Genomic DNA, 25,552 nt, shown 5'->3' with positions numbered 1-25,552 from the left:
TAAACAGTAAAACACCATGCTGTTGCAAGAGAGAAAACCTTACAGCAATGGTTCATCAGTAGTTGCCAAAGTAAAAAGAAAAAAAAATGGCTACCAATTAAAAGCTGTTTTACATTATGAGGCAGTTCACCCACTGAATCAGACAGGCCTCTCCATTTTATCGTTACGTTCAGACCTTGGAGATAAAGCTAACATTTATATTTTTAAATAAATACACATTTTTAAAAAATATACACAGATAATAATACACCGAGATTCTTCCTAAAAAGTATACAATATTATTTCAGAAGTGAGCATCTTCAGGCCCATTTCCTGAATTAAGCATTTAGTAATTTCTATCCTTGGAACTTTTCCTGGGCAACTAAATTTAATAATCAGAAACAAAGAGTGAAGAACTAAAGTGAGAAGAGTTTTTATTTAACTGTGTGGGCTCTCACAGCATGCCATGCCACAGTTATCCATGGTTTACTGAATAAACCACAATTGGCTACTTTAAGATGTATTGGCTGGGGAATTCTGGACTTCAACTCCCAGAATTCCCCAGCCAGCCACTGGGGAAAAGATGACCAAGGCTGAGAAACACTGGCTTAGCATAATGTGCAAACCTAGCCATTCTTTCTTTGAATTCTTCTCACTGCTTGAAAAGAATGATTATTTTACAGTAACAGTTAAAGATACACTGCCTGTGTTTACATAGGATGGCAGTGGAAATGGGAATAAGGTGGTAGAGAGCAACTTGTATGAGCAAATGCTTGTGCTTAATCATAGTCCTCTGGTCGGAGGAGATGGGTGGTGACAAATTTGATAAATAAATAAATAACTTTGATAAATGAATTGGATGAATGAATGAATAAATAAATAAAATAGACTTTGGGGCAAAAGACTGCTATCCAATTCAAAACTGATGTTTAAAAAGAAACATTGGAAGCTCTGTTCTATATTCTATTCTATATAATTTCTGTATGACTGTAGATTGCTATCTTCTAAGAAGTACTTCCCAAAAGTACATTTGATGCTCTGAAGATCCAAAATATTTTTGCAGTAAGAGAGATGAATTGGCTAGAACAGATGAATCGCATCTTCAGTGCTTACAATAAAACCATAAACATGAAAAGAATCTTATTTGCTGAAATAATTAGAGAAATCTTGTTAAGAGTTACAGACCTGAGTGAGCCAGCTGTATAGAGACTGTTACTAAGAGAAAATCTCCAAATGAACACCAAGTGAGCAAGAACAAAATATTCAGGGAACGCATAAAGTGTAAGAGAGCAAACCTGAAGCAGCACACATACTGCAGAAGGCAACACAAATACACCATATGGAAGAAAACAGCCATTCGCAATAAATTAGTGTTTAATAACAAGGCAATAGCAATCATAGCAAACAAAAAAACAAAAACAAAGCATTTGTTATGCATCAGGAAACCTATTTGGAAAATAATTTGTCGCAGACATATTAAGGCATTTGCTGCAATATACAGTTTCAGTTCATGAGAAAACTTACACTGAGGTACAGGACATCAGATGATCTGTGGCACTGTGGAAAAATAAAACCTAGGAACGCTGCAAGGGAAGCAATATTATTTTCATTCCTAAACTATGATACGTTAAAGACTCATTATTTTCTTCTGACATGGGTTTTTGTAGGCAAAACCCTGCTTCAGAGCTGCACAATCGGCATTCCCAGGGCTCCAGGATTCCAGCATATTCTGCAGACAGAGAAGTAACATTGCTAGTGTTTTTGCTCTAAGTAAATCCCGAAGCAGGGTACAGCGAAGGGAAGGGGGGTAGCTGGAGTAGACCTGGACTCACAGCCACTCTACTTCTCCAATCACCTTCTGGATGGGCTCTCTCATTTACATCAGCCTGGAATTCATACTGTTTATTACTGAGTTCACATGCTGCCCTAAGTTGTACTGTGGTTTGTTTGGCTTAGGCACAGCATGTTGTGTGAGCCTGGCCATTGTGACTTGCACCAACCGTGACTGAACATAAGGCATGAACCAGACCATTTCCTCTCCCATTCAATTAAACTAGAGGGGAAAGAAAAAGTAAAAAGAACTGCTGGGAGTAAAGGGACTCTGCCAGGCCACCTGGCTGTTTCGAGCCAGCAGAGCTCTGGATGGGAGAGCTGCTTCACTACAAAGGATCTATTTCCCTTGCTGCAATCCTACATGCACTCCCATTGACTAAGTTTCACGGAACTAAATGGGGATAACTTGGTAGGTATGGATGGATCACACTGTATATATAATATTTAAAGTTCTCTTGAAAATTATTTTTGCAATAGGGAAATATGGTAGGAATCTGCAAGCAGGCAACACGTGGGGCAAGGCAGGGTCCATATTTGATACCAATTCCACTTTCTGGTTCCCAGTAGTCAACCCTGCTGTCAAGTCACCAGATCCTCAGTGGCCCTGGTCTCCAACTGGTGCTGTTAAATGCCCGGTTGCTTTGTAGTAAGACTCCCTTCATCCGTGACCTTATTATGGATGAGGCAGCCAACCTGACAAGTATAACTGAGACTTGGGTGGGCTCATCCCTCTCTGAGATATGCCCGAGTTTTGTATTTGTCATCAGCTGTGATTCCAGGGCAATGGGATATGGTGGCAGTTGTCATCTGGGAAGTCTTCCCAGCTTTCAGATAGCCAGATGTGAGGCCATGTGGTTAAAGTTGGGCTCCAAGGAGCAGTTGATCTGTGCCTGAGCTGACCAACTCCATCACTTAGCTGGTAGTGAGGTCTCCAAGACTGATAGTTCTGGGAGAGTTGAACTTGCCCTTATGTGGTGTAGAGCCTGGCAGAGCTCAGGAGTTCACAATCATCATAGCAAGTGTCAGCCCCGCTAGGTAGACCAGACCAGGAAATCAACTCCACATCTCCATCAAGATAATATTCCTTACTCTCAACACCAAGATTACTGAGGGTCCAATACATATATGTCATCATACGCTAGATCTGGTTTTTATCTCAGAGAGGTTGCGACATGACCTGAAGGTGGAGGACATTACCATTAGTCGTTAGTCATGGTCAAGCCATTCTCTGGTTGCTTTTTGGCTTGTTGATGCTATCCTTGCACTCCCCCCACCCCCAGAAGTTAAGACCTATTTGATCAATCTGCTCCCAGCAACTAACAGACCTGGGTTGGTTTCAGAAAGAGCTTGAGGTTTTTCTTGAGGATCTGGAGGGTAGTTTGACTGATACCTTAGTCCCCGCCTGGAATGAGTACATGATGAAGGCTTTGAATTAGATTGCTCCTATGCAGCCTCCCCTGTTCATCAATCCCATGCAACATCCTGGTTTTCCATGGAGCTTCAGGAGATGAACCAACAAAGAGACACCTAGAGCAGCACTGAAGAAATACAAAAAGCCAATTCAACCAAGCACAAGTAAGAGCCCATATCAGGGATTGCACTATGGCAATAAGGGCAGCAAAACATAGTTCCACACCCACTCTTACAACATCCACAGACAAATAGCCAGCAGCTCTGTTTAAAGTGATCCATTTCCAAGCTGGGGAGGGACAGGTCACAAGAATATCTATAGGGCTGTTATGAGGAATATTCTAGGCATCTTGCTTTTATTTATTTTTAAAGTTTTAATAGCTGTAGCATTGTTTTAATTGTTGGTTGTATACCATCCAGATCACATTCAGTGAGATGGGTGGCCATATAAATTTGTTAAATAAATAAATAAAATCTGGTGGAGAGAGTCACTTAGATCCACTCTGTATTAGAGTAGGTCCTGTTGAATCAGCCAAGCCATGTGCTGTTACCTGAGATGTATGTGATCCTCTAACTCCTGAGGTAGTGGGCAGGATCCTCATATAGGCCAGTCACTTGCTTATTAGATCCATGTCCCTCCAGGAGATGAAGGGTGGATAAATCCATCTGGTGCTACATTCATCCTTAAGAGAGGAGGTGGTTCTGCCTGTCTTAAAGGAGATGGTGGTGCATCCTTTCCTCAAGAAGTTATTGCTGAACCCAACAGTTCTGGGTAATTTCCATCCAGCTTTCAACCTTCCCTTTTTGGGCAGGTTTATTGAGAAGGTGGTTGGACTACAGCTCCAGCAGACCCCAGAAGAAGCAAATTATCTGGATATTTTTAGTACTGTTTCGTGCTAGGTCATAGTACATGGAGAGCATTAATCACATTTGTTAATTACCTTTGCAGAATCAGGATGCGGGTTATGCAGCTGTCCTGGTTCTTCTTGTCAGTGGCTTTCAATACCATTGATTATGGTATTCTTCTGGACTGTCTGCAGGATTTTGGGAATGGGAGGCATGGTATTGCAGTGGTTCTCTTTTCTTCATGGCCAGTTCCAGTCAATGCTGGCAGAGGACCAGCCCAATGCCCCAGTTTGGAGGGTGCCTCACAACACAATACAGTCTCCACACCTGTTTAACATCTACATGAAGTCACTAGGTGAGACTATCCATCAACATAGGGTCAGCTACAATCAGTACAACAATACTAAGCTGTATATCTCAACAGTGCTCTACCAAGTGCTGCCGCCAAGGTCTTATCCCAGTGCCTGGAGGCTGTTTGGGTCTGAATGGAGAGGAACAGGCTTAAACACAGCCTTGACAAGACTCAGTAACTATGCATTCATGGTTCTCCATCTCTGGTTCTGTATGGGATGGCACTTACCCATACAGAACTATTGTGCAATTTTGAGGGTGAGTGGGGGTTCATTCTTGATTATAGCTTCTGCTTGAAGAACAAGCAACTGTAGCCAGGAAGGCCTTTGCACAGATTTATTTAATGCACCAATTGCTCTCTTTCCTGGGCCAGGACTCTCTTCTTATAGTCACTCATGCCTTGGTCACCTTGGGTGAGGATAACTGCAATGTGCTCTATATGGGGTTGAATTTGAAGACCACTCAGAAGCTACTGCTGGTCCAGAATGCAGTGGCACAAGCAGTAATGGCCATACTTTGGTGTACCCATGTAACACCTCTGCCACATGAGCTGCACTGGTTACCAGCAATTCAAGGTGCTGATTATCACTTATAAAGCTGTTTGTGGCATAACAGCTTGCTATCTGAGGGATTGCCTCTTTCCATTATTTCTGCCCATCCCCATAAGATCCAACAGAGTGGGCATGCCTTATATTCTACCATTTAAGCAAGGTCATTCTCCCTGCTTGAAAGGGTACAATACCAATGTCTAAGGACCATCTTCCAAGCACCCTGATGCATCCCCAACATGGTGATCTCTCATGAAGCCAGTTTACCTAAAATTGAAATATCTGATTGGATTTACATCTTTTCCTATTGGCTTAAGTTACTATTCTTTCCAGCCAGTCTGGCTCCTCTAATCCTGGTTGAAAACTTTAATTCTTCTTGGAGCCAGGCACTTTACAAGAAACTAAAAGTCTTCAGTTTTTTGAGGGCTGAAATCTCCCTGATGGGCTATGAACACTCATTAGCCACTATCAACCAGCATGCCTTGCCCAGAAACTTGTTCTTGAGTAGCACATAAGAGCATTAGCAGTTTCCTGCTAGATCAGACCCATGGCCCATCTAGTCCAGCAGTCTGTTTTCACAGTGGCCAACCAATGGCACAAGGAAGCTCACTAGTCTCCCTGCAAATGGCCTTCAGAGGCAGTCACACTGCTGTCAAGACTAATAGCTATTGATCCCTAAGACATCCATGAATTGTTCCAACCCTTGTTTGTAGACAGCCAAACTGTTAGCTCTTTTCACCCATTTCAGTCAGCAAGATATGTCAACCAAATAATAGTCCCAAAATTTAAGAGGGCCTTAGGTCTGGCCAGACTCAACACCTCCCAACAGCTGTTAGTGAGGGGAGATATCCAAACATCCTCTTCAAGTGGAAATACTGTCCCTGAAGTGGAGGAACAACTGAAACACTGGATCATGTTGTATTGTACTGCCCATATTATGCTGACATTCAGCAGGAGCTGCTATCTCCATTTCTAGCTAAAATCCAGGTTGCTCTAACTCCTATCTCAACTTCTATTATCAGATCAATCTGACCATATTTCACTGAACGTTGCTAAATATTACACTGTTTGTACAATATGCTGTAAAATATATCCAAGTAGCTTATAGATATTTTTTGTCTAGTTTTGTCGATCACTACCTTCAGATGTAGTTATTATCTAGCTGATTATATATAAAGTACTTAGATGCAAATTAGTATATATTTTAATTGTCCAATACCTTGTTTGTATTTGAAGACTGCATTTTTATTTGAATTTTCTTATACTGGTCTATGACTGTAATAAAATCATTCATTAATTCATTCATTCATTCTTCTGATGGGATCTAGGAACAAGCCTTCTCTGTTGCTGTGCCTGCCCTTTGAAATAGCATCCCCCAGATGTTCAGACTACTCCCAACCTGCAAGACTTTAAAAGATTTCTGAAAATCTGTTTTTCCCCCAAGTTCTGGCATAGACTGGATGTGCCCATCTGATCTGCAGTGCCTATTTCAGTTAGGGTATATCTGTTCCCCTGTTGTTTACTGTTGTGTTTACTTTTTGTTTTATTTTTAGGTATTGCATCTGTTTTTAATCTGTACACTGCCCAGACTTAGTGCTGAGTTGGGCAGCCTTATAAAACTAAATTATAAATAAATAAATTTGTACATACCTTGGAGAATATCATTTATCCACACAATAACTGAATGATGAAGCAAACTGTATGAATATGCTACAGTGCCAAAGCTAACTACATGTAGGCAAAACACACACAAACACAAAAAAGAATGGCAATGTAAAAAAATATATTAATGGGCTAAATCAGGCTCATTTTATATCCAAAAAAGGAGTCTCACATGCAACAGTAAAACTGCTGTAACCAAAGTCTATGATAGTATTTAAAATTATATGTAATATATTAAAATATTTAAAATTTCAGAATGACATCTGTGGATGTTGTACATTTACCATATTTATTCCACACAAATAGATTTCATGGGCCAAGAAAATATCTCATTATTTAAATCTTACTAACATCAGACTTCTATGAAATGTTAAAAATTTAAGAGAACAGTGGGAAGGGAAGTCTTCGGAAATAAACCACATATATGAAATTGTTTCAAGCAACTTTTTTTTCTTGATATTTTCATTAAAATGTCAATTTTATATACATCTCTTTCTAAAACACAAGTAACATTCCACGGTCCTCTGATGAAAAAAGAACAAGCATAACTTGTCCCTATGTCTTTGTTGCCTCTAAATTTAGATTTCAGTTTTCTTCTGAATGAAAGTAGGGTGAACAAGAAAAACTAAGGCTGCTGTTGCAAAAGTAAAGTTATATTTAACATACAAATGAATATTTATTTTAATGGTTTCTTTCTCACTTAGTTCCATTAATGAATTATCTGGGTAAGTGCACAATCAGGGTAGGAACAAATTATTATTATATTAACTCCTTACTATTGAATAGAGTGTCTCCTATAGAAATTGCTTAATTAGCTTCAAAATTCAACATCATCTGTTGCTCCTGAGCCATTAACTGAGTAGAAGGGGTAACCTCAAGTTTTCCAAGCTGTTTATGTGAGAAGTATGTTCCATGGAAATATATGTGTCTTTTTTGTCTGCATTGTTCTTTTAAGGCACCATGTATACTTAGAATGTTGTATAAAATACTAATATAAAATACTAATGCTATACTAGCTTTATCTATCTTTAGGGACCTGTTTAAATTAAACAGCTGCATATTAAAACATGAAACAATTCTAAGAGTACAAATGTATCTTAAGTCCAAGGCATTGATTTTACACTTGTGCCAATGTAATTTACATTTTATTTCACAAGCTTTGCTTTTCCCAAAGAACATTCACACAAATATACTTGTGTTCATTGCAAATGTGTATATGAAAGCCAATGGCAAGCCCAATTCTTATATGACTCATTTTGGAAAACGCACCCAAGTGTAATCCAGCTAATACAAGATGAGCATCAGCTTCCTTTATATTAGCTTTATTACCTTGCAGGAACATGGGATAGTCAGGTTGACTTCTGGCTTTTTCTAGGTTGAGATGTGCAGAGTCAAGATGGCAATAGCAGACATGGCTAGAAATACCTAAAAAGGCAATTATTATATTAATTTCTTCAAAATTTCCTTGAAGAGAAGCAGAGCTTGTTTTCAGGTAGACAAGTCAGAAGAGAGGACAATTGTCTCATAGTCTGTTATGCTCAGGAAATAACTAATTACAGGAAGTACCATGAAGCGGTGGCATATGCCCACTTCCAAAGCTGAGTGTTCACAGGGTACTTCCTGGCTGCAATTGTTTCAATACCAAATCTACCAACAACCATTTGAAAATGATCCACAATCACCTTCACTTCTGCCAACTTTGAAGTACTAAGAACAGGAAGCATAGAATATCATGAAATCATTGCATGTCTGAGATGCGATAAGCCCTAAAATTAATAAAAAAACAGCTTAACCCCTCCAGCATGAAAAAGGGAAATAAAATAAATTCTTGCACATACACAGACCTTTCATGTTCTCACTTAAAGTTATGTGCATTTCTCTGGTCATATGCAAAAAAGAGGGGTTCCTGAATCATAAGAAACTACAAAGCTCTCAAGTCACTTTAGGGGGTCTATAGCTCAGGTGGTGGCAGTCATAGAGAAACAAAGGTTATTGCAAGTGGGGAAATGGACTTCCTCCCCCCACCCAGCTCACAAGTTTCAAAGACTAGTTTTTATTGCACTCTGCTGCAGCTGAGCCAGAAATAAATCAACTCAGCTGTCAAACACAGATGACAGTGTAAGATCATACAGATAGAGACCTGATTCAGGAGCAGTGCAGTGATTCAGAGCACATGGGGGGATCATGTAGCACCTGTTGACAACTACTTAAAGCAGTAGAGTCTTTGCTTGAAATTACATGGCTGCCCTCTGAAGCTGCAGCATGATCTCTGGAAAAGATGCATTTGGTTTAAGGAGATGCTGACAGGTGCTGCATGTGTTGTCTATGCATGCTCAGAGCACTGCACAGCCCACAAAGAAACCCTTTGGAAGTGCCTACAGCATCTATCCTGTGATATACTGAGGAATATTTTGCAGTCTTACCTAATGCAAAACTTGTGGGTTTCACTTGTGTTGCCATAATCTGTAGAATTTACAACATTCCTTCTCTGTAGTGCTACGGTTATAGTATTACAAGATTATTTTTAAGATGTGGTTTTTACCATTTTAACAAATCTACACTATAGTAGTTTTCCAACAGGTTGTTGGTACTATAGTTTCCAGTTTTGTCAGCAACCACGACTATTGGTTGGGAATTCTAGAAAGCTACAGACCTAACACATTTGATGGCAAACAAATTATGGAAGATAGTTTTTTAACTTGCAGGTGAAATCCTATATTCCCTCACTTGGGAATAAGTTCAATAAACTTGTGTTTAGAGTACCTATGCATAAGACTGCATTTAACTTATTGTGGAACATTTAGTAGAAAGTTTCTCAAGTTAGCAGTCAAATTTAACCATAATCCCACACCTTTTAAAAGAAAACTTACAGAATTAATCCTCTGCTATATTTAAAATGTTTCTTCACCAGTAAGGCTAGTTACAGAATCTGCATAAGAGGAGAAAGTGAATATTATCTGTGCATCTCTTACAACCATAGCAGCTTGACCTATAGTGTCTTAAACGCTTCTCAACAAGTACACCAGTCACTGTAAATGGTTTACCCCTTTATGTAAGTGGTAGATAACATCCTTTCGAAAATATGTCTTTAAACGAGGTTCTTAAAAATTGAGTTCTACTGAAGTAAATAAAATCATAATTATTTCATATATCAGATTCTGTATATATATCAGTCTAACATGCAGGTAGTCCTTGTTTAGCAACTCCTCGTTTAGCGACTGTTCGCAGTTATGATAGTGATGAAAACGTAACCTTGGAACCACTCCTCGCATTTACAACCTTTGCAGGTCTGTAAAGCAAAGGAAAGCTGAAGTAAGATAGTAAGCACAGGTGCAGTTTCACTTAGCAATCACTTCACTTAACGACCAAGTTGCCAGCCCCAATTCTGGTAGCTAAATTAGGACTTCTTTGGTTTGTCAACATACAATAAACGTTAGATAAACAGATAAAGTAATATGTAACCATGTGAGGCAGGTATGTGGTGAAAATGTACTCATATTGCATTTTAAGAGCAATTTGGTAAATTTGTATTTCCAATGAGCAAAACAAAATTCAACCATCTTTTAAAAATCTGCAATTCAGATGCAACTCCCCAACAGATACACAATTATGTTTATCAGAAGAACATACGCATAAAAACATTTATACTAATACAATTTTAAAATGTTTTACATTAGGAGAAAACATACAATTTTTTTATTGTAACTTTTTTTTCCTTATGGAGGTGTATGAGAACAGTTATGTGAAAATAGTAGGAGTTATGTGCCTACTCTGTAGCCACTTCTCTGGAATGAGGTTCCCCTTGAGATTCGAATGGCTCCCACCTTACTGATATTTCAAAGGGCCCTGAGGTCCTGGCTCTTTGCCCAGGCCTTTAGCGAGTGTGACCGAAGTCCCCTTTAGATTGTGTTATTTTCTTTGTTCCCATCCAGTTTTGTCATCTTTACTTTTTATTTTTTTTCTTGTTTTTAATGTTTTAACAATTTCTAAACCACTCAGAGTCACCAGGAATTGGGCAGTATATATAATATGTTGTTGTTATTGCAAACCAAACTTAATTAAATTTACAGATTTGTCTATCTGTACTACAAACCATAAGTACAGTAAAATAGTAGAGTACAAGAACTGTTGAAGAAATTATCAGATACAAGTACTCAAATTGTATCTGATCCTACTTTTTAATTTGTTGATAAATGATTTGGAAATGAGGCACAGGTGTCTGAAGAGGAACAAGGGGGCCAGTTAGCCTTTCATAAGGCACTCAAAACCTGGCTGTTCCCTCAGGAATTTGGGCCAGGATGCTAAACAAGCTCTGCTGATTGGTTGAATGGATTTATTGCTTTTTTGTAGTAAATTTGGAATAATTTTTCCTGACCCCAGACTTTGGTTATGTGGATTATTGGATTCTTCAATGATATTATTTGGTTTTAACTTCTTATATCCTGCTGTCAGCCCCATAGATAGACCAGACCAGGAAATCAATTCCACAGGTAGGCTAAAACTACTTGTCTTGAGATTGGCTATAATCACAGAATCTTGCAAATCTGATTGCGCTGTACCTCCTCATCCTTATTTATTTATTACTCAAATTTAGCCACCGCCCATCTCCCCCAAAAGAGGGACTCTGTGAATTAGGACTCTACTTCAGTGAATTAGGGAGGTGTCTACCTGAACTGCTTCCAAATGTTATCTTGCTGTTCTGGACTCAAAAAGTGTTTCAACCCCTTAGGAACCTAGGGGTTCCTGCATATTTCCATCACCTTTCTTACTCTCTACAACCACCCAGAGTCATTGCTATGAGATGGGTGGCCATGTAAATTAGTTAAATAAATAAATATGTCCACTGTGTACACAAACCCTGCTCCTTACATACTTGGCATGCAACATCTGATCAAGAACGAGAGGGCAGAACTTACGTCATTAAATCACAATGCACATGTCATTATTTTGCCATCATCAAGGTTAGATGTCTATGAGCTGGGGCAAGCAACAAATAGCCAGGTTTGCTGAGAACACAGAAATCTGTAGAGTGATAAACACTAGGAGAACACTGTCTTTAAAAAAAATTGGAGGACATGAACTTAAAATAAATGTTTACAAGCTTTTATATTCAACTACCAACCACATTCTAGACCATTTCAAAACTCTTGTAGGGTAATAATTAGTGTCGACTATGCAAATTATCCTATGGCATAACCTAGATTTTAAGTACATGACAAATAAATCCCTGCCACCAATCTATAATTGGAGCTAATAGACTAGATGAAGATGTGCAATATTACAGATCTGGAGATGGAATGGCACTTTAATGCACAGCTTTCTAATCAGGAAACCACTGTTATCATTCCTGTAAATAGATCAACTTCATTATTTTTGTGCAGTCCAATTTTATACCAGTTTATTCCAAAATACTTCAGTAGAACTTTTTTAAAGTGTGTTTTCTGTTTAAGAACTCAATCACTTTTCTGGATGTTTCAGAATGCCAGGCAATCCAGCATCCATTATTTTCAACACCATTCAAGCATGAAACCAGTAGCCATCTCTGTTGCTAAAGATATACTTACTTATACATTAGTGTTTGAGAAGTCTCTGACAAACAATGCTCTAGATAGTGTATGCAGAACTATGCCAAAGGTTTTTTTTTTTAATTACAAGATTCAATAATCTCACAAAATGTTGGCCATTTTCTTCTTCTTTTCTTGAGCCCAATGGCTCCCACTGTCTAAAAGGCTATTTTTCTCTACCAAGGATTTAACACATTCTTTAACATTAAGGCCATTATCATATTCAATATTATTTTGCATTATACTGGTCACTGCAAATAAAGAAACATGGGGAGTAACTTCGTTCAGGTAAAAACTACTTGTCCTTTTAGTCCAGGATGCTCTCAGACACTGATGTGAGTTCCGAAATGAACATTTTAACTGAAGACACCAGAAACTGAAGCAGGAACTTTTTGCGTACAAAGCATATTTGGACCCTGTGCTAAGATTTTTGCCAAGAAAATGATGTAAGTATAATAGCATTCCTTCGGGAAATTCCTAAAAACTATGGAATAGAATATATTTTATGTCCTGTTCTGGTCCCTTTCAGTATTCCCAAAGCAATACAACATTTCCAGATAGCCACGTAAAATTAGGCATTTTTTATAACTAAGGAAAGAAAATTCTTAGACCATGGGATTAATACAATCTAATAATTCAACACATCTTTAATGCATTCCTATTGCCTTTTGCAAAGATCTCCAGTTATCAATTGAATAGAAATGGTGCTGAAGTTAATTGGACAAATATTGGCCTTATACACATTTGTAAATAATTAAAATTTATTTTCATGTAGAATAGTATTCCAGAAATAAATGTTTTCTGATTTGAATTCTACAGTTCTGTACACTTGAATAAATGGAAGAGAGAACCCTACTGTGTTGGAACAGTTTTCGTCCTTTCTCCCACCTCCTCTTTTTGTGGAAGGTGGTTGAGAAAGTGGTGGCGTTACAATTCCAGAGGATTCTGGATGAAACAGATTATCTGGACCCCTTCCAGTCAGGTTTCAGACCAGTATATGGGACAGAGACTGCATTGGTCGTGCTTATGGATGATCTCTGGCAGGAGCGGGATGGAGGCAGTGCATCCATCCTGGCTCTTCTTGACCTCTCAGCAGCTTTCGATGCCATTGAACATGGTATCCTTTTGGGGTGGCTCAGGGAGTTGGGGGTGGGCGGCATAGTTTTGTGCTGGTTCACCTCCTTCCGCCAGGGCTGGTCCAAATCGGTGGTGATACACGAGAGATCCAACACTCAACCCCTCTTGTGTGGGGTGCCGCAGGGCTCGGTTCTCTCCCCTCTCCTATTCAACATCTACATGAAACCACTGGGTGAGATCATCCGTCACCATGGAATGAGGTATCATCAATATGCTTTTTTTTTTAATCCTATGGCATAGCAGTTCATGCTGCTTTTTTTCTTGCTGGGAAATCCTTGTGAGGTCCAGCAGCCAGATGTGTAGACTATTTAGTCATGACAAGTCTCGTTGCTCAGGGTGCACCACGAGGAGGCTAGTCTACATTGCACCGAGTTGGGCTGAGAGAAAGTGATTGGCCCAAGGTCACCCAGCTGGCTTTCATGCCTAAGGTGGGACTAGAACTCACAGGCTCCTGGTTTCTAGCCCAGAACCTTAACCACTAGACTTAACTGGCTTTTATCAATATGCTGATGATACTCTATTATCTATTTCCATCCTGGGTGAGGTAAGTAATGCGGTGACTGCCCTTTCTCAATGACTGGGCTATTTTTGGCGCACGTAACACCTTTGCTACACGAGCTGCATTGGATACCAGTTTGCTTCTGGGTCCAATTCAAGGTGTTGGTTATCACCTTTAAAGCCCTACACGGCATGGGGCCAGGTTACCTGAGGGACCACCTCTTCCCTGTTACATCTACCCGCCCCACCCGATCTGGCAGAGAGGGCATGCTGAGGACCCCATGGGTAAGAGAATTCCATCTGGCTGAGTCCAGGAGGCGGGCCTTCTCTGTAGTAGCGCCCGCCCTTTGGAACATCTTGACCCTGGAGGTGAGATTAGCCCCATCGCTCCTAGCATTCTGGAGGGAGTTAAAGACCTGGCTCTGCCACTGGGCTTGGGGCAGGGAGGAAAATAGTCATACTTGGGGTTAGCTAGTGCCTTGAAGTGCCCCTCCTACATAATGACTGAATGAGACCACAGCCAACTGGATTTTATTATAATTTGGTAGTTGAGAAATTGTTTTAGAGTGTATTTTACTGAAATTTTATTATATATTTATTGTTCTATATTGTAAACTGCTCAGAGTCCCTCCGATTGCAGGAGATGGGCGGTGACAAATTCAATAAATAAATAAATAAATCACTTGCTGTTTAAATTAGCTTAACTTACTATGTGATGATTTTGAAGAATATTCAGAAATTGCAGCTAAGATAGTGGTCAGATTGTGTGTATGTGTGTGTACATTTGCCCTCTTAACACTAATCCTGAATGTCCAAAAGAACAGAACATTACCTTTCCACTCTGACCTAGACTATCTGAAATACTACTACTACCTGTATCAACCTACCCATAGTTTGGGATTGGTTTTCAGGGAGTTTTTGTATGTTCTACCAACAAGAAATATTTGGTTGGCAGGAAAAGATCTTTTCAGTACTTTTTCCTGATGACAGAGCTTTCTCATTAAAGAGATTAAAGCTGGCCATTTCTTTCTTTAGTGTCAGAGAAGTTAGTAGGGTTTTTAAAATCTGCTTTATTTACAGGGAATTTTACATGATTTAATTCTATCCTGTCTTTAACTGTTTCTTCTGTCATCAAGTTTGCTGTCTGATGGTTTACAGATCGTAAATTATTACTATTGTTATTATTTAAATTTATTATAGCTGCCCACTCCCATAGACTCTGGGCAGCTTACAAATGCAATAATAATTAAAGCAGTTAAAATTGTTTTACTCTTCTAAATTTATACAGGTTTTATACCTGTATACCTGTATAAAACTTATATAACTGAATTTATAGGAATTCATTTCTGGGTTGGAGGTTGACTGACAAACAAGTTGTTTATAAATACATGAAAAAATACTTTATATTATTCATAAATAAAAGTTGCAGAATAGTAGCCCAAGGAATTTGGGCAACTGCTATCCATATTTAGTCAGAATTAAAACCCACTGACTTCAGAAAGATTTTCTTCTAAGTATTTGTGCATTATCACAAAATATATGAAGAAATTTGATCAATCAATAAATGATGACAGCATCTACCAGGGCATTGACTGAAATTGCACTACAGGTGAGACTGACTGCTATTATTATATATATTTTTAATTTTACTGATTCCTGATGGTTTTACTGATATTCTATTATTCTTGATAATTACTTTAGTACCTTTATCTTCTATGGCAAGTTTGGATGAGAAGTGGGATATAAAGAATTTCACCTAAATATACAGCAAGTGGAATACAGTACTCATTGCCCCCTCTGACCTTCTGTCTTCATTCAAAGGTGATAAATATATCAACTCCCAATTTGTTCCCAATTCTATTGGTCTTTCAAAAGCCTCCATGCATGCCTAAAGCCACTTCTTGCAATAAGAAAAGTCTTGCCCTATCTTAAATGAATAGCATATTTGCCATGGCATAATCTTTCATGAGCTTGAGTCCAGGGTGCTAAATACTTGGATAGTGGTTTCTGGGAAGTATACTCTATTTACCTGAAAGAAAGGCTGTTTTCCCTCCCCCAGATCATTTCAAACAGGAGAATCCTCTTCAGTTTGTTGTGAACATGACAAAGGATTTTTTAATAGCTAATTTGGGGAAGTCTCCTTCGGGGTCTTCTTTTGGGAGGGGGGAAGTAAACCACTCCATGCATCTGACATAGGCTGGCAGTTCTGGAATACGGTAGTTCATGCCATTTTAATCTTACTCGTTTGCAAGGAGATCCAAGACGGTTGCTTTAGAATGCGGTTTTTTGCCCGCCTTTCATTTTTTCGCATTCTTTTTCCTCACACGTTGCAACTCCGTTTTATTAGAGAGAGAGAGAGAGAGAGAGAGAGAGAGGGGAAGGAAGGAAGGAAGGAAGGAAGGAAGGAAGGAAGGAAGGAAGAAAGAGAAAACTTCGCTAACGGAGTTCGGGTGGTCGGCGGCCGCCTCAGAGCCCCCCGCCCGCCCTACTCGGCGCCGGCCCCGCACGGCCATTCCCGCGCGCTGCCCCAACTTGGTGCGCCTGAAGGGACTCTCCGCTCCCTCGCCCCTCCCCCTGGGCATCCCTCCTGTGAAAGGAAACTCCCCCGCATCCCTTCGATCCCACCCCGCTCCCTCGCGGTCCCCCCCCAGGCGCTAAACACTACCTGCCCGCGGACGAGCCGAGAGAAACTTTTCCCTCCTGCCGGTTCAAACGCGCTGCCGTAAAGCGGCCGTCTCCCCTGGCAACAAGGTTCCGGCGGCCGAGCACTAGGTGTAGGAAGGTGATGTAAAAAAGTAAAAAAAAAAAAAAAAAGAACCACCACGCGCGCACGCATACACACACACACACACACACACACTCAAACCAAACCACCCAGTGTCGTAAACCAGGTCCGGGCGGGGGTTGAGGGGGGAGAGCAGGGGGAGGGGGGAGGAGGTGACTGGAGCATTTAGACACAAGCGAGAGGATCATGGCGGATGGCCCCAGGTGTAAGCGCAGGAAGCAGGCGAACCCGAGGCGCAATAACGGTCAGTCAGCTCCGCCGGGCAGCGGCCCGAGCTAGGCTGGGGCCGCTCAGGGCGCCGGGCCGTGATCGGGCTGAGCTGTGGAGCGGGGGTGGATGGGGAGACGGGGAAGAGAGAGGGAAGGAGGCGAGAAGTAGAAAGTAATTGCCCGGGAGCTCGTCCCTGGGAGCCCGGTCCCCCTGCACCGTTAGATCCGCTACCTGCTGCCTGCCCGACCGCCTGCCTCTCGCCCGCTCTGCGCTCCCTCCCCGCCTGGCTGCCTCTTCTCCGCCTAGCGGTGCCTCCTCGCTCAGCCGGCTGCTGCCCGAGGTCTCTCGCCTGCCCGGGGACCGTTACTCGCCGCCCGAAGCCGCCTCTTCCTCCCCCTCCTCTCGCTTCGCTGGCGGCCGGCTCCCCTCGCCCCGTTTTCTCTCCGTTTTCTCTGGGGGGAGAACTAAAGGGGTGCGGGGCGCTCCGGTCCTCACAAGGGGCGGCGGCGGTGGAGGCCGCTCCTTCGCCTTTCGGCGACCTCCGCAGCCCCAACTTGCAAACTTATTACCTGCGCTGAGGCGGGTCCCGGCCGCTCTGGAAGGGGGAGGCCGCGTCGCCCCGCTCCCCAAACTTTTCTGGGCGAGGACTGGGGAAGGAAGGGTACTCGCTTCCCGTCCCTCTTCCTCTTCCCCTCACGCCAGGAAAGTCGGAGAGAGACGCAGTGGTTTGCGGGGGCCCCCTTTAGCGCTGCCCTTACTCTACCTCCCCCCCTCCCGCACATTTGGGGTGCTTGGGATGGGGTGGGGTGGGGTGGTGGGGCTTGGACACTTTTTAGCGGGGAAGAACGTGGGAAGGAGTGCGCGTAACTAGCAAACTCTTCGGGCAACCAGACGTCGAAGCAGGAGGACTGTAATGGGGACTTCGTCTCCGGGAGGGTGGCGTGTTTTGGCCCCGACAGGGGAGGAAGGCGGGAGGAGGCGATGGAAGCACTGTTGCTTGCTGCAGTGTGTATCGATTTGATTTTATTTTTCTTTGCAAGGAAAACGCGCCACATGCGCACCCCTGACATCGCCTTGAAAGGGACCCCCTCCTTTGCTCTCCCTTTCCTCCCCTCCCTCTTCTGCTTTTTTTCCTCTTCTCTCCCCCCCTTACTTTCGCCTCCGCCTCTTAGTGCCTGCAGTGTATGTTGATTTATCTCCGTAGCCATTGAACATATTGTTTCTCCTCTTACACCCCCGCCAACCTCCAGATCTTGGCAGAAGTATTAGAAGTGGTCTCCCCCCTCCCCCTTTTTCTCCTTTTCCCTAATATCTTCTCTCCTTTATCAACGTGATGGGGGGAAAGGAAAGCTTTCTTCGCTTTGGGTTGGGGAGGGAGCGTGAATCAGCCAAGTTTCTCTTTCTCTCGCCCTCTTCTTGGATTTCGAGGTACCTGTTTGTATAATAATCATAATAATGGGTGGTAACGATTTGGCCGCTGCGCCCCCCATTTCTCCTCCCCCGCTTCTTCGCAATGAACAACTGCTACAGCCTATATAAGGAATGAGGCTTACTTCTCCGATTTGTCTCTTTTTGTTTCTTGTTTTTTTAGAAATGAGTTGAAAAGGGGGAAATAAATACACGAAAGTTCTGTATTGTTGGATTCTCTCCCTTAATTTCTTCTAGAAAATAACGGGAAAGCTGGTGACTTCATAGGATGTCAAACGGGAGGTTTTGTAACCTTTCTTGGCAGTTTTTTGTGTTCGTATGGCATTTCCTGTATACGGTTATGGATAGGAAGGGTTTTAGCGGTTGGTCCAAGATCATGACGTTTTGCACGGGTTTTGATATCTCGGAGAAGGAATTATCGTTCCCTGGGCGGGAGGGCGCCATTGGTTATGAATCTTAACGTGCGGAATGCACGAATAAACACCGGCCTTCTAACCGACTAACAAGTTGACCTGGTGTTGATTCTGAAGTAGTAGTTCCCTGCTCTGTAGTGGGTGGGTTTATTTATAGCACAAGTGTGTGTGTGTGTAGTTATTTTCCTGTTTTAGACCTGTGTGTATTTCATGTTGAGGCTATATTAAAGGTAAGTTTGGAAAGACCTGCTCTGTTGTTACCTTATTTAAAATGTTAATGATAGAGAAAAGGGGGCTTTTCTTGCTGACGACATGTGTGTGACATACAAGTCTGAACCACCCAGTTTCTGGGCAGGATCTGTAAACATGTTTACCTGAGCTGGAAAGAAAATGCATTTTCTATTAAAAATACTCTTATTGAAATATTATACTTCTAAAGCTTATCAACAGATGCCTTGAGAGAGTGCCTGAATATCTTGCTTTTGAGATCAGCTGGGAAAAAAGGATTCTGAGGGCTGCAGCAAATGGCAACTTGTGCAGGTAGAAAAAAAATGGTGTGTGAGGTTTCTCTAGCATGCATGTCAGCCCTCTTCTGTCTGCTGCTTTCATTCTCAAGGGAGGGATTTATTTACCATGCTTGTTGTCAGTGTTTTTCCTTTGTGCTTAATACTAGAAAACCAGATTTGAGGTTGTTTAGCACAAACGTTTTGTCTGCAGCATGCATGACTTGTAGAAAACAAAAGGTGTATAGGATATGTGCTATTCCAGGTATTTTAAATGTGATTTTTGGTTGAAAACATCTCACCTTGTGTTCAGATATTGGAGCAAAACCTTTGATCTATTGTTGATTCTAATTATAATATTTTAAAATAAATGATAACTCAAGCTGCTATACATTAACCATTACTGGAAAGGGCTAGATAATAGATGCTGGATACTAGAGATTTCCCAGCAGTAGAATCCTGTTTGACTTGCAAATGTTGACTGATCAAAATTACTAGGAAAAGTTAACCCTTAATCCTTTGCTGCAAATAGGCAATTGAAATTATTTCCATTCTGTATGTCTTCTAAAAAGGTGCCATTGATGGGTACCATGTCTGCCTATGCTTACGTTTTAATTTTCTTGTCATTGGTCTTAAGGAATGCAGAATTACAAAAGTATAGTTATTACTTAACTGCATCACAGATTAAAAACTGCTGCTGTTTTAATGGGTTAGAATATAGTTTTAAAGATGTTATTTTAGAAAATGTTCTGTCAGCTTTGCTTATATTGATGGTAAATTGATGTCACAACTTTTCTATGTTTTCCTACTCCCTCCTTAACAGTAAAAAGGAAATATCCTTCTGTGTGTTAACTTAGGTATATCTTCAGTATCTTCCATCTTAATCTCTAAATATAATTGCTATGCTATTCTCTTCTTGATTGGTAAGCAGAGCATGTTAATAGAAATACTTTAATGCTGTCAGAGACACATACAAAAGTGTCTGGCATTTTCTATCAAATTAAATTAAACTCATTCCATAATCTTGATAAAAATGTAACACCATGTAGTTATATTAAAACCATAACTATCTGCAGTGTTTAAGAAAGTTCTTATGCAAACTTGTTTTGAAAGTCATGAATTTCATTCAGATAGAAGACATTCTGCAGAAATTTCAATGCAGATTTAACAATCGAGATTTCTTTCCTTGCTTGATGTATTGTTAATAGAATATCTGGAAAGTACTGCCATGTATTCAAGAACTAAAAATTTAAATATTATATAATATTATTTTATGGAATATGTGTAAGAATGGAAACATTCTTTAGTTACTGCAGACTATCTGGAAAGTTGCTTTATATAATTCATTCTAACAGGCATAGGCTACACGTAGCAAAAGCAAAAGGCCAGAGGTTGCTGAACCAAATTTGGTATCTATATTTTCCTTCAACAATTTCCCTTCAATCTATAAGGAAAATCTATATTTTCCCTCAACAATTTCAATACTTTCTGAATAGTAGTCTTCAGTATGAACACCGGAAGTGTGACCACTTGGGTTAGAAAATGTGCATAATCTGGGAAGTATTTTTCATCTTAGAATCTTAGAGTAATTCAGACAAAATACAAATGGCATCTAAGTTAAAGTATTAACCTTTTTACTCATTTTATATGAAAGTCACTTTCCATGTATGGCTGACAGTCTATATAGTGTATCTCCTGTTGAGTCCTTGATTTTTGTAACTGAGATGGGCTGGAATTACTTTGTTCAACCAAACTTGTTTAACTTGTACAAGTTCAGATACCATAACTAACTAACTAATGTTATGGTCTTGGAACTTCCAAATATAGCTATATTGCTCTTGTCCCCAAGGGAGCTGTCTAATGTCTGCACAGGTTCGAGTAAGACTGTCTTGGCCATGGTAGCGGGGCAAAGCACAGCCTCCTTCTAGACTTATCTCATTTTTCTCAGCCAAATTTAGTACTAGAACTGATGCAATGTTTAAGTTTGTGCTACTTCTAATGGAGAGTTCTTTCTATAGATAGCCAGCTTGATGGCAGTAATACATTTGCATATAAGCTTGTTAACCTTATGAGAAATCAAAGTAATAACTTCGGCCTCAATGCCAAATCCTGAACTCATAATATAATTCATATAATCCGTCTGGAGTATTTGAGTACTTCATTTGCATATACTAGGCCTAAACAGAAGTCATAGAAGAGGAAGTCTTTGTATCTGAGTGAGCTTCAACAAGACTTCGAAAGACTTCCTAGGCCAAGGAAGAAATAGCTATATATTTCTTTGCATGTAGGTCAGTAATATTTCTTTTACTCCAACTGACCTCCCTGAACTCTTACCAGACTACCACTTGCCTATCTCAACTATAAATCTGGCTATGCTGCCATATTATGTTGTATGAAATGTATATACAATATAGCCGAAGTCTGTACCATGTATTCTCTATCTAACCTCAAGCAAATTACTTTCTTACAATTCACTCTAATTCTTCTTATCTGCCTTTGATCCAAAGGGAATTTCACTTTGGCTCAGTTTATAAGGGAAATAACATTAGCTAACGCATTAATAATAATCCAGTCCATACAACACTGTATATATACAAATCAGTGTCTTAATTTGAGCAACTATGACATTAGCACCTGACAGCCAAGTATTCAGGCAGGAAGAATGTTGTGAGCCTAAAAACAAATGACAAAGCCAAGGACTGCTTTCCAAAGTGGATGTTATACTACTGAAAATCGTTGCCTTTTATCTCCATCTACCTCCCTGTTCATTACTACAAAGCTCCAATGGAGAATCTCAGAACTTGGCTATATTTGTTATGAGAAGGTGCTTTAAGGACTGAGGCTGAAGAGGCAGGAACCAGCAGTTCCCAGATTAGAAATGGCTTTTATCTAAACATGTCACAACAGCCTGACTTCAAGGGCACCAAACACTGCACCAGTTACTGTTAATTTAAAAGTGTGGGAGGAAAAATCCTTGAGTTTAAATCCTTGCAAAAAATATAGAAGTCCCTGACATCTTTGCATTGCAGTGGGCCCTCAGCTCTTGTTTTTGTGGCTTCATTCTTGTCTGCAGTAATGATTCTAATCTAGCCAGGATGTGTCTGTGAATCTTTTGCTGAGTCAAGCTGAGAATCTGAGCTAAGGGTGAAGTGTCAGGAGATTGATCTTTTATTGTCAAGGCCCAATGTGCAACCTGACAGGCATCCTTGACAGGCATGGGGGCATTAGGCAGAAGGTAAAGGAAATATCAAAATGACATTTGGTATGATTGGCTTTATCACCTAAAGAATTTTTGCTGGTTGAATCCTTTAACCATTATTAACACTAATGACTCAGTGTGTTATGTGAATTTGCTCTTGTAGAGGGTTTTTGCAGGCATTCGGTTGTTCTGTGGATATAGTCTAATATGCAGACAGTACTGCAGTAGCAGTAAAGCCTATGGGGAGAGTTTGGGATTGGCTTTCTGTAGTTGTGTTCACCCCTCACAGTAAATCATTATATGGAAACACAACCAGCCATTATGGTTTATAAGCCATGGTTTATGGCTTAGTGTTGCAGATTCAGGCAACACTATACCTTATTAGAGAAACCAAAGCTAGCCCATAATTTGGGGTCACACGGGTTTATGGAAATGAACTGTTTATTTGAGAGGTTTGAACAGTATTGTTGCTAAAGCACACAAATAATTATAATCATGCTTTAAAACTTAAACTGCTAACCTTTGATGGGATAGTAATTGCCTAGGCTTTCTAGACAGATGACTCTCCTAGGGAATTCATGTCATTTTTTAAAAGAAAAAATCAGCATTGTTCTTGCTAGAAAAGGAGAATGCAGCCTTTTTTTGTGCTAAGGTCCATACATGCCCTTTGAGTGATTTAGGAACTGTACTCCAGAAAATGGATAGGACCAGGAGAAAAACTAAATTTGATTTAAAATATACAGTTAAATAAGATTATAAACATATTATTGACCATGCATGAATCTCATTCTGTCACATAAGCACTTATAATTTCATAGCAACTTTTGGAGGAGGTTGGGAAGGTGGAGGTTATGTTCCCCCTGTCTAGAATGTGTAAAAATAGGGGTTGTAGGGTTACGCATAAAAGTTTGAATATAACACAGATTTTGATTTCTTACAATTTTAGATCCCTGTATTAATTCGTTAAACAAATGGATAATTGGCAGTTACTAATACTGCTTGGCATATACTTTTGTCATATATTCTTGTTCCAGTTTTCATTTAATGTTGTGAAAAACATGATATGGTTTGTAATAAGGCATTCTAAATGCACAGCTTTGTCTGTACTTTTTATTGAATGTAGTGACATCCTTCAAGCTAATAGTTTGATGAAATTTCATTGAAAAACTCTGTGTATCATTTTAGAACTCCTTAAGTATATCATGAAGGAAATATAATTAATAGTCTCAAAATGGTCTGTTATGGATTCCTAATTCTTTCATTGGTGCACTCTGTAGATTTAAATGCCAATTTGAAATAATCAGTTCTGGGAACCTAGTCAAAAGAAATATTTAAATCATTCACATCATTGTAACAACATTCCAACAGCAGTATCTGTAGAATACTGTATGTAATTACTAGATTTACTTTCCAACATTTAAGAACAGCTCTTTTGCAAAGTTTACAGTTAGGAAAGAAACATGATTGAATTGTTGTGGTTATACAGGCCATAGAAGTGGCTGATGTTTTTCCTTCACTGGATAAAACAGGTAAAAAGAAATTAACCGTAACTGTAATCATGTGCAATATATTAAGGCATAGGAAATCTGTATATGGTACATAGTTCTGATCATGAAGTGTATGATCTGCAAGGCTGATATTTTATTGATACTTTTAAGGATTATATAACTTGGTTCAGTATTTAGTATTTATATATTATAAATGCCTGGAAACTAAGATAATTCTTCCTGGGACTTTTCTATTCCACATCTCTAGTCTTTCCAGGAGGAAGGCAGTGTTCCATCCAAGCTGTGTCCATGTGCACATGCATGCAGATAACCAAGCACCGACACAAAAGATAGTATGTGCAAAGGATATAATATTAAGAAATTCTAGTAATTTCACCTTAATTCAAAGATTAATTAATATAAAAACACCACCAAATGATCTGCACCTTCAAGTTCCAGCATGCAGAAACCTTACTTGCATAGTACAAGAACTTCATCCAGCTCAGCTTTCTTCCTTCTGTGTCTAGAACTGCCTTCTAGTGCTCCTTACCATTGGGTGCATCCTTTGTACCAACAGTCTTTGTGATTCTTGGGCCTTTCTTAAATGGGATTTGTTGGTGGAACTGGGAGCATGATCAGGAAGCTGATTGGCTTGCAGTCAGTTTGGAAGCAGGCAGGGCAAGCTCACTGACATAGATGTTTTTTAGCTTCATTACCAATGCTGCTTCAAAAACATACCTGACATACCTTGAAGCATTTCTTTCTTGCATGCAGTAAATAGAACAAGATCAGAAGACAGAACCTTGGTTAAGGCTATTCTAGATACGAGCTCAAAAGAAAAAAAAGTGGATGCTAATTTTATAATTACTTCCGTAAACATTCTGTGTGCTCATTTGCAGATGTGTTACCAGAGAATGAAGTTCAGGAGTTGAGTGCAGCAGTAAGCATAGTGTGATTTCAGTTTTGGAATTGAACAGATCAATATTCTATGTTCAAAATGCAAAGACTTTCTTCCTGAAAATACTGCTGTAGTCAGTATACTAGTATCAAGTTTGCAGTAGGTAAAAAAGATTAAAAGGAAATTAGTGTCAAGTTATCTGGTTTGGTGACATTTGCATATCAGATAGAACAGTTTCAAGATTTGGCACAGTTAATGGATTTTGGAGCTACATACCTAGCATCCAATGTACACTCTTAAGCATTGCTTCAGCTTAATGAACACTCTAAAAATCAAATTACAGGTCTATTTACAACTAGATCATTTGGACCTGGTGATGTGGGTTGAGAGTTTTCAGCTTAATGGAGGATTAATAGATCTGGATAGTTTTTATTCTGTATGGGCAGATGCCAGATATCATAGGGAAAAACTAAGGTATGTTAGCCTTTCTTTCTGTTTTTTCGCCCAGGACCACGAAATAGGCTGTATGAAAGTGTAGCATATAAGAATGCATTTTGTGTCCCTTGTAAGCTTCATGTTCTAAAATTATTTTCATTGCAAATAAAATATTTTAAAAATCTATGAAGTATGTGTAATAATTGCATTATACTTTTAGTGTACACTTATCTCACAGAGTACACATTGGAATTCTGATTCAAAAATATTGCACAAAATAAAATCGTTGGGCACATAGACCACCAAAACGTAGAGGGAACATTGGAAGAGACATAGCTGGGTATGATAGTTTGGTTGTTTAAAAAG

The 25,552-nt window shown here is 39.9% G+C and overlaps 1 protein-coding gene and 1 long non-coding RNA gene across 4 annotated transcripts in view; one reads left to right on the top strand and one right to left on the bottom strand.

Moving 5' to 3' along the window:
- Nucleotides 1-1,827: 1,827 nt before the first annotated feature.
- Nucleotides 1,828-16,789, bottom strand: LOC134497660 (uncharacterized). 2 transcript variants are annotated; one of them, XR_010067933.1, is made up of 5 exons: nucleotides 16,494-16,789; nucleotides 8,312-8,395; nucleotides 7,959-8,054; nucleotides 3,774-4,395; nucleotides 1,828-3,339 (listed from the first exon to the last, which is right to left on the bottom strand). It is a non-coding gene; the product is annotated as an uncharacterized LOC134497660 (long non-coding RNA). The 2 variants fall into 2 exon arrangements; XR_010067932.1 differs by lacking the exon at nucleotides 1,828-3,339 and having other exon boundaries at nucleotides 3,552-4,395.
- The window catches only part of ZEB1 (zinc finger E-box binding homeobox 1), an 83,275-nt gene continuing 74,500 nt past the window's right edge, over nucleotides 16,778-25,552 (top strand). For both annotated transcript variants that reach the window (XM_063303463.1, XM_063303462.1), the window contains exon 1: nucleotides 16,778-16,857. In XM_063303463.1, coding sequence (XP_063159533.1) covers nucleotides 16,800-16,857 — 58 coding nt within the window. In that variant the 5' untranslated portion in view covers nucleotides 16,778-16,799. The remainder of the gene's footprint in view (nucleotides 16,858-25,552) is intronic.

Source organism: Candoia aspera, chromosome 4 (assembly GCF_035149785.1).
Source record: "Candoia aspera isolate rCanAsp1 chromosome 4, rCanAsp1.hap2, whole genome shotgun sequence".
Taxonomy (NCBI): domain Eukaryota; kingdom Metazoa; phylum Chordata; class Lepidosauria; order Squamata; family Boidae; genus Candoia; species Candoia aspera.
Note: the sequence above shows the minus strand (reverse complement) of the source record. Positions and strands in the feature narration are given on the sequence as shown.